The sequence below is a fragment of the Rhincodon typus genome, chromosome 13, assembly GCF_021869965.1.
Source record: "Rhincodon typus isolate 14 chromosome 13, sRhiTyp1.1, whole genome shotgun sequence".
NCBI classification, from domain to species: domain Eukaryota; kingdom Metazoa; phylum Chordata; class Chondrichthyes; order Orectolobiformes; family Rhincodontidae; genus Rhincodon; species Rhincodon typus.
In genome coordinates, this window is record NC_063344.1 from 24,055,509 (window position 1) to 24,065,342 (window position 9,834).

General features: G+C 42.0%; 1 protein-coding gene across 1 annotated transcript in view; it reads left to right on the forward strand.

Moving 5' to 3' along the window:
* Positions 1-6,300: 6,300 nt before the first annotated feature.
* The window catches only part of LOC109924308, a 34,686-nt gene continuing 31,152 nt past the window's right edge, over positions 6,301-9,834 (forward strand). Inside the window, exons 1-2 of the mRNA XM_048604563.1 lie at positions 6,301-6,649; positions 8,782-8,892. Coding sequence (XP_048460520.1) covers positions 6,446-6,649; positions 8,782-8,892 — 315 coding nt within the window. The 5' untranslated portion in view covers positions 6,301-6,445. The remainder of the gene's footprint in view (positions 6,650-8,781; positions 8,893-9,834) is intronic.

The window sequence follows — 9,834 nt, forward strand, 5'->3', positions numbered from 1 at the left end:
AGATGATGTCTTTTGGAAAACAAGCTGAAACTTTAAAAGTAACTTGCAGTGCTCTGTAAAATTTAGAATTGATTATTTAGTTAAACTGTAACCATGAAGAGTTTGGATGACGCATTTACTTAGAACAGTGTTCATTTAACTAAGCACAATGATTAAGTTCAAGCCAGATTGTACGAATAAAATGTTCCCTCTATTTATGTGCTGAATGCAAGCTAACATAATTTTTGAACGTTTCCTTTATTGTTGCCTGCAAATTATATGGTGGGATTCTTACAGAGGGATATTTACTACCTATGGCTGAGATTGCTTATTGGAGGTATTAGGCCACTTATTTAAAGGCATGCACTGTGGTTGTAGAATACATTAAGGGTTATTAACTGGCTGTGAAGCACTCAGTGGTGGCTGAAGATGGCAACTCATGTTATATTAATAAACTTTCATTCTTCAAACTGCTGTCTGTTTTATTTTGCAACTAAGTGCCAGGATGATAGAGTTTCAATCCAGCTCTTACTTTTCATGAAGTAGGATAAGTCATTGATTAATTTGGACTACTTAGTAGTCCTCTTCATTGAGACCTTCTAGTGACCAAGATAACCCCTTAAGTAGCTACTTATTGACTTCATCCCATAGCAGGAATTCCATCAATAATGGAGGGAGCTCATCATATGCGAGGACTATACAACAAATCCATTCAGATTTGCCAGCAGCTTTCTAAGTGTAGGGTGCAGGGTGAAGGGTGATTTTTGCTCTTAAGCATTTTGTTCCTGATCAAGGGGACTGGATTTGGGAATGAGTTGAGACACATGTAGGAAGCCTACCTTTGTCTTTCCTGCTTTACCTCCACCTCTCCCCACGAGCTTCCCTCCCTGCAAGCCCTAAATTACCTCACTTCGCCAACACCAGATTGTGGTGTTTTACATTGGCCCCTCCACATTTATAGCTTTCACTGCTCCCATTGCCAATGGTCACTGCTGTCAGTGCTGGTACTGGGACAGGATATTCACCTCCAAAATGTCAATATAGCAAGTAATCGTCCTGGGTAGAGTGGGAAGCTCGGGTGGCACTACTCCAGCTGCCAATTAGATACTTTATCAGAACCATAGAGGGCATAAAACAGTACAGCACAGGAACAAGGCCTTCGGGCCACCATTTCTGTGCTGACAGTGATGCCATTCTAAACTAATCCCATCTGCCTGCACGTGGTCAATTATGCTTCTATTCTCTGTCTATTCATGTGTCTGTCTAAACCTCTTAAACATTGCTGTTGTATCTGCTTTTACTACCTCCTCTGGCAGCAAGTTCCAGATCTACTGCCCTCTGTGCAAAAAATGTTCTTTGCACATTTCCTTTAAACTTTCCCCCTCTCACTTTAAACCCCCTTGTATTTCCCACCCTGGGAAAACGACTCTGACTAGCTACTCTATCCATGCCTCTTATAATTTTAAATACTTCCATCAGGTTGCCCCTCAACCTCAGATGCTATAGTGAAAACAAACCAAGTCTGTCCAATCTCTCTTTATAGCTAATACACTCTAATCCAGGCAACATCCTGGTAAACCGCTTTTGCACCCTCTCCAAAATCTCCACATGCTACCTATACTGTAGTGACCAGAACTACTTATAATACTCCAGATGTGGCCTAACTAAATTTTTATACAGTTGTAATATGATTCGGCAATGTTATGCTCAGTGCCTCAACTGATGAAGGAAAGCGTGCCATATTCCTTCTTTATCACTTTGCCCACTTATTTTGCCATTTTCAGGGAGCTATGGACTTGCACTCTCTGTATATCAATGCTCATAAGGGTCCTACCATTTACTGTGTACTTTCCTCTTACATTTGACTTTCCAAAATGTATCACCTCAAACATGTCATATTAAACACCATCTATTAATTCTCCCCCCAACTTCCTAACTGATCTATACCCTTTGACAACCTTCTTCAGTATCCACAACTCCAACAATTTTTGCATTGTCTGCAAACTTACTAATTAGACCATCTATATTTTCATCCAAATCATTTGTATATCTTATAAACAACAGAGGTCCCGCAGCACTGATCCTTGCAGAACTCCATTATTACAGGCCTCCAGTCAGAAAATATGCCCGTCCACAACCACCCTCTGTCTTCTATGACCAAGCCAATTCTGTATCTAACTTACAACTCACTGTGGATCCCATGTGACTTAATCTTCTAGACCAGCCTACCATGAGGGACCTTGTCAAAGTTTTAGCAAAGTCCATGTAGGCAAAATCCATGGCCCTACCCTCATCAATCATCTTTGTGACTTCCTCAAAAAACTCAATCAAATTTGTGAGATTTGACCTTCCCCACACAAAGCCTTTCTGACTATCCCAAAAGAGTCCAATCTTTTCTAAATGCAAATAAGTCCTGCCCCTAAGAATCTTCTCCAATAATTTCCCTACTACTGATGTAAAGGCTTATAAATCTATAATTTTCTGGATTATCCCTGTAACCTTTCTTAAACAAAGGAACAACTGGCTATTCTCCAGTCTTCTGGGATCTTGCTTGTGGCTAGTGAGAAGACAAAGATCTCAGTTAAGGCCCCAGCAATCTCCTCCCTTGCCTCCCTCAGAATCCTGTCATAGATCCCATCAGGCCCTGGGGACTTACCTACCTTTATGCTTTTTCAAGATACCCAACACCTTCTCCTTAGTATTGCTATGCTTTAGAGTATCAACATGTCCCTCCTCAATCTTACTATCCATGCCCTTCTCCTTGGTGAATTCTGATAAAAAATACTCATTAAGGACCTCACCCACTTCCTCTGGCTCCACACATAAATTCCCTCCTTTGTCCTTCAGTGGTCCTGCTCTTTGCCTAGGCACCTTCTTGCCTCTACTATATGCATACAATGCCTTGGGATTTTCCTTAATCTTACTTGCCAAGGAGATTTCCTGGCACCTCATAGCCCTCCTAATTCCTTGTTTAAATTCTTTCCTGCTTCCTTTATATTCCTCCAGGGCCTTGTCTGATTTCAGTTTCCCAAGCCTTACACATGCTTCCCCTTTTTCCTTTTGACTTAACTTGCAATATCTCTTGTCATCCAGAGTTTCTGAATCATGCCATCCTTACCTTTCATCCTGACAGCAGCATGCTGGTCCTAAACTCTGATCAGCTGGCCTTTAAAATAGGTGCGGCCTCATGCTCCTGCGAGGAGCTCGAGCACTTCAACTTTGCCAACACCTTCCTCCTGTCCTCAAGTTCACCTGGACTCTTTCCAACACTGTCTCTCCCTTTCCTGGACCTCTCCGTCTCCATTTCCAGAATCCGACTCACCACTGAAATCTATTTCAAACCCACTGACTCCCACAACTACCTCAACTACACCTCCTCTCACCCACCCTACTGCAAAAATGCTATCCCCTACTGCAAACTGCTCCACCTCTGCCGTATGTGCTCCCAGGATGAGACGTTCTACTCCAGGACATCCCAGATATTCTCCTACTTTAGGGACCATAATTCCCCTCCTCAACTGTATTTCCTCCATTTCTCGCACTTCTGCCCTCAAATCCCCTCCCCCAACAGCAATAAGAATAGAATCCCCTTAGTCTTCGCATACCACCCCACCAACCTTCGAATCCAACACATCATCTTCTGACATTCCTGCCGCCTGCAATCAGACCCCACCACCAAAAAGATATTTCCTTCTTCACCTCTGTCCACTTTCTGTAGGGACCATTCATTCCGTGATTCCCTTGTCAGCTCTACACTTCCCACCAATTTCTCCACCACATCCCCTACCTTTCCCTGCAACTGCAGGAGGTGCTACAGCTGCCCCTCACATCTCCCCTCTCACCTCCATCAAAAGCCCCAAACAATCCTTCCAGATCCAGCAAAGAATCACCTACACTTCATCCAACCTTATCTTTTGCATCCATTGCTCCCAGTGTGGTCTCCTCTATATCGGGGAGACCAAACACAGAGTCAGGGACTGGCTCGCAGAGCATCTGTGCTCTGCAAACATCAACCAACCCGATCTTCTGGTTGCCATCCATTTTACTTCCCCCTCCAACTCCTTTGATGACATGTCCATTCTTGGCTGTCAGAGTGAGGCCAAATGTAAACTAGAGGAACAACACCTGATATTTTGCCTTCGAAGCTTACAACCCAATGGCCTTAACATTGGCTTCACCAACTTCAAAATCCCTCCACCCCCCTCCAGCCTTTTCCCATGTCCAGGCCTCCTCCTCCTGACCTGACTTAACCTGTCTATCTTCCTGCTCACTTGTCCCCTCCACACTTCCCACCGACCAAGCACAATAACCCCCTACCTGAATCCACCTATCACCATTTCTGCTACCCTTCCTCCAGTCCCACCCACCTCCCTCTATTTATTTCTGGGCTCCCCTCCCCCTCCCAAGTCCTGACAAAGGGTTTCGGCCCAAAACGTTGACTTTCCAGCTCCTCTGATGATGTCTGACCTGCTGTGCTTTTCCAGCTTCACATCTATAGACTCTGGCCTTTTAGAATACTCCTACATGTCAAATGTTGATTTACCCTCAAACAGCCACTCCAATCTATTTTCTCCAGGTCCTGCCTAACACTGTTGTAATTAGCCTTCCTCCAATTTAAAACTTCACTTTCACCTGAGGATCAGTCTTATCCTTATCCACAACTACCTTAAAACTTTTGGAATTATGATCACTTTTCCCAAAATGCTCGCTCACTGAAACATTGATAACCTGGCCAGGGTCATACCTAGTACAAGGTCAAGTATGGCCCCTCCCATAGATCGACATTCTACATGTTATAAGAAGATGTACCTCACAAGTTCTACCCCACTAAGCCTCTGGCACCAAGAGAGTCCCAGTTAATATTGGGGAAATTAAAATCACCCACTAAAACAACACTGTTGTTTTTACAACTTTCAAAGATCTGTCTACATATCTGTTCTTCTACCACCCACTAGCTATTGGGAGGCCAATTGTATAATCCCATTATGGTCATTGCACTTTTCTTATTTCTGAGTTTTACCCATATGGCCTCACTGGATGAACCCTCCAAGATGTCCTCTCTTAGTGCAGCTGTGACATTCTCGTTAATGCAATCTAATATTACTTTGGGATCTCTGATGTTCCAGGAAGTGAGAGTTTACTGTGGAGGCCAGCCCCCATGCAGGCTATGTTGAATTCCACCCAACGTTTTTCTATAGAGTGCACACAGAAGTCCCAACAAATCACAGTCAATTCAAATTCACAAACTTCTGAGAACTTTTCCTTTTCCACATAGTATCACTGTCAATATCTAGCAAAGTTCCAACTTGTTAATGAAATATAATTGGATTTTAACAGCCTATTAAGTCATAACTACTGCTGAAAAAGCACTATAGCCCTGGAAAACTAATTTCTTACTTGTAAAACCAAAGTTTTCATGATGTTTAATATAGTAGAAACATTTTTAAACATGGTTTATTATATATCAGCTTACGATGTGTATGTTTTAACTTTTCTTATTAAATTTACAAAGTATGTAGGATAGTCAGTATTGCTGAATAAAATCTGAAAGAACTGCAGAAGCTGTAAATCAGAAACAAAAACAGAAATTGCTGGAAAAGCTCAGCAGGTTTGGCAGCATCTGTGAAGAAAAAATCAGAGTGAACATTTCAGGTCCAGTGACCCTTCCTCAAAACTCGGGAAGAGTCACCAGACCCGAAACGCTAACTCTGAATATTTTTTCTTCGCAGATGCTGCCAGACATGCTGAGCTTTTCCAGCAACTTCTGTTTTTGAGTTAGTATTGCTGGTTTGCAGTCTGTAAGAATTCTTCTACGTAATTGCTTATCCTGCTCTCTGCTTAATTACATCAATGTTGCTAACATCTGGAGATCCCCTGGACATAGTGTTGGTTCAAATTGACATCAGGAAAGGGAAAATTCATGTCGCTGGGATCACTAATCTTTGTGGGCAGCTTTCCTCATGGCGAACATGAATACTCTCATTTTGCCCCTAACTGAAAAATTTCAGTCATTTGTCTGGCACTGAGGAAAACTAAAGAGAAAAGAATTATTTTTAAATTCGGGATGGAAAGTTTGAAGGTAAATAACTGGAGGATATTGAAGAAATATTTCTTCAATGTTTTAGATGTTTAGTTGCATCAATGAACTGTGTGGGCACTTGCTGTAATTTTGTAATTTTCCTCTAGTCAGAATGGCCTTCATTGCAACATTTGTTCTGATTCTAACAAGACTGATCTTATCTTTGATTTCACAATCGGTATTGCCATTTTGCAATTGTTTATTTTGGGCCATGTGACATTTTTACACTGATACCTTCCCAGACCTAGAGGATTTAAAGCAGTCTGTGGTATGAATTTTCACTGTCAGTTCTGTCTGTTCCTTGCTGCGTGACCAGTCGTCTATGCTGCATTAGACTTGGTTAGGAGCGTCAGAATTTAAAATTGCCAGTGTCGCTTCCCAAACGACATGAAGTTATTTTTTGCTTTAGCAGTCTGCCTGCAACTGTTTACATCTTGGACTACAGCGTTAGACAGTTATGTTGCAGTACCATGCAATGGTCAGGGAGTGCTAGCTTTGGCAGAACTGACAGTTGATCACATCAATAAAGAACGGAAGCATGGATACAAGTTTAGCCTGGACAGAATAGAAAATGCACAGGAAATGAAGAAGGTATGTATGAAAGCAAACATGGTTGATTGACTGATGTTACAAAGTCAAGAATTGAACACTGTTTTATCAGGCAGAAATGCTGGTTCTCTGACACACTGAGACAGGATACACTTCAGAACTGGGTAGAGAGAGGGTGGGAGTGGGTGAAGACTTTGTGAGACCAGAGCCATAGGGAATATTTTTTAAGAAAATAGCTGGAATACATGGAAGTGGATGGAATGGGTGCACTGGAGCTATTTTAAAGTATACACAGTGATTCAGAACTGTCAGTGACATGCATGGCCTTTACTGGCTCCTCTGTCTGGGGAGAAATCTAAATTGATTTTGCAAAGAGTTAGAGAGCACTGCTGATCCTCCCATTGCACAGAAATAGAGTGGAACATATCCTTTGGTTCCTCTTGGCTCCAGTCATCAGCTGAAGTGGAGGGTGCATGTCACGCTTCAGCCAGTTCAGACCTAAAATCTTGCTCTTGACAGAATGAACCACTGATTTTAAGATTTAAATTAACAATGCACTGTCTGCAGATGGCTGACTGGAGCCATCAATTCGGAAGATCCCAGTAGTCCAGAGATAACCGTTGGGGAAGCTGTGCAGTGAGTTCTACCACGTCATTTTATGGTCACGGCTAGTTATTTTTATTCAGACAGGATGGGCCTCCAATTTCAACCCACTCTGTCACAAGATGCAGGACGGTGCCAAATTACTCAAACAGGCGGCTGAATTTTACCTGCACTGTTGGTGATGGACTGGGCTAAAGTTGGGGGGTGGGGTGCGCGGCAGTACTCGTGGGGGAGTGCTGAGCTTCTGGTGGTGTATCTGTCATCTTCCTGTCACCAGGTTCTCCTCCACCAGAAATCATGGCTGGAGTTTCATCATTTTCAGGCTGGCTTACTATTCCAAAGGTAGATCAACAGATACATCTTGGTACCCTCTCAGTAGGCCTCTTAGCGGTGAGCAGTCCCCTGCAAAAACAACATGGCCAGCCCTCACCTACACCCTCGTCCTTGATAGGGCTTGCCAGAGTCCCCAGATCCCACTTACCTGGTTGGGAGAGTAGTCTTCCTCCATGGTGGACTCTTCTTCCAGGTGTTATTCCACTGCTTTCTATAAGTTAACGACTCTAGGGGTCAAACAGCCATCCTCAAATCGACACAGAAGTAACACTGTGGCAGACAGGAGTCGGTCAGGCTAAATACCCTGTAAATGGGCGTAAGGATCATGATGCACAATTATTCTGTTCCTCTTCATTGCAATGTTAGCAGTACACCAATGTTTCACTCCCGTTGATTTGAACAATTTCAGCTTCCAACTAGTGTTAACCAGATACTTTAAGCCCTAGTGGAGGAGGTGGGAAAGGTCAATACTCAGAAGGCAGAGTGGAAGTCTCTAGCACGTAGCAATGTACTGGCCTGAACCCCCCGGTCTTCATTGCTGTCCTATGTATGAGTTTCAATTCAAAGTTTAATTTTCTGTGCAAAAAAATCTTGCTGAAACATTTCTGTCCTTGCATCAATGTTTGTTTCAACCATGGCTACCATGGGTGACAGTGTCATTTTGAGCTATCTACTTTCTAATTTCTTACTTCATCAAAGTTTTCCGTCACTCAGAGAAGCAGATTTGGTGACACACATTGAGCTGCTGCACAATGGAGACCTTGCTGTTAGTCTGTGATGAATGCTTTCTTTCTACTGGAGCCTAAAATGATCTTGCTGCTAATTCAAACAACCAAGTCTCAGCATCAACCAGCTGCTGTTGTTTCCAGCCTGCTTTTTAAATACGTACTCTGAGTCTGTTAACTGACAGACAGGTTCCCACCTATCTCTTAGATCTGCGGTACAGAGCACAGTGTGCTTTTGTTTCATAGCAAGGCATGAGTTTAGGTAGGGTCGCTGATCATTTAGCGATAAAAACAAAACAGCTGATATGAGGGAAAAGTGAGTGAGCCGCTCATAAAATGATGCAATGTTAAGTGAAGTATCTGAACTATAATATTATCAATGTTCTTGAACTAATTAAATTGCATGAGTACCTGTACTCTCCCACAGTCAATTATTCCACAATGCACTGTATTCTGAGAACATTTTAACATCCTGATTCCATGTTAAACACTTAACAACTATTTCCTTTATAGGCAAATGGGACTACTATCCATTATTTGGAAATTGATATTCGAGAGACAAAGTGCCACGTGCTGAACCCAAAAGCACTCAATAATTGTGAAATCCGACCGTTCAGGGAAACTGTGAGTATTCTTCCTTTAAATACAAATCAAAGCATCAAAGGGTTACTTAAAATTTTAGAAATGTATAACTTATATTATGTGGGTTGCTGTGGGGAATTGGTTATTGGATTGCAAGCAAGGTGGGGGGAGGAGTGTCCCTTCTCTGTGATTGAACTATGGGAAGCCCCAAATGTAAAACCCCTACTGAGCAAATACAGTAGAGAAAAAAACAGCCTATATGTTACCCAAAAACTTTTCAGATCCCTCAGTCTGTGTCTGGTGTATGATCCAGTTTAAAGTAAATTGTTTAATACTGATGTTAAAGTTGTGCTAATCATAACAAATCTACTTTACAATGTCCAACATAAGGAAAAGATTGGAAATGCATCCAGAGTAAGTACAAAGGCCATTAAGTTACTAGCATTTGCAAAACAGAATAGAGCAGGGTAAAGACAGTGTGGGGAGTGAAGATGAATTATTTTGTAAATGACAAAAATTGATTGATAATAGCAAGAAGCTTAAGAAGTAATGACTCCATCATTGAACCTTACGTTGTGGTTTCTGGATGACCTAATCAGAAATTTAACTCGATGGCAACACTTACACACAGTGAGAATGAAAAAATACAGGAAATAAATAAATTATAAATAGGGATATGAATAAAAATCAAATGGTGCTTAGCTTCCAGGCAATTGGTATATTTGAAGGTCAGAAGTAAATGGTAGGATGCGAACTTGCAGTCTAGTCAGAAATTGTAAGCAGCAAAATTACTCACCAAAAGCTAGAATCTGATTCCAACAAGATCTTATCCTGTGTTATTACTGATTACTTTATTTTTTGTGATGAGCTGAAGGTGATTCCTTCCCTGTTATTCTTTACACACATTCATCTGGAGTGAGGAACTGCAGATGCTGGAGGATCTGAGATAACAAGGTGTAGAGCTGGATGAACACAGCAGGCCAA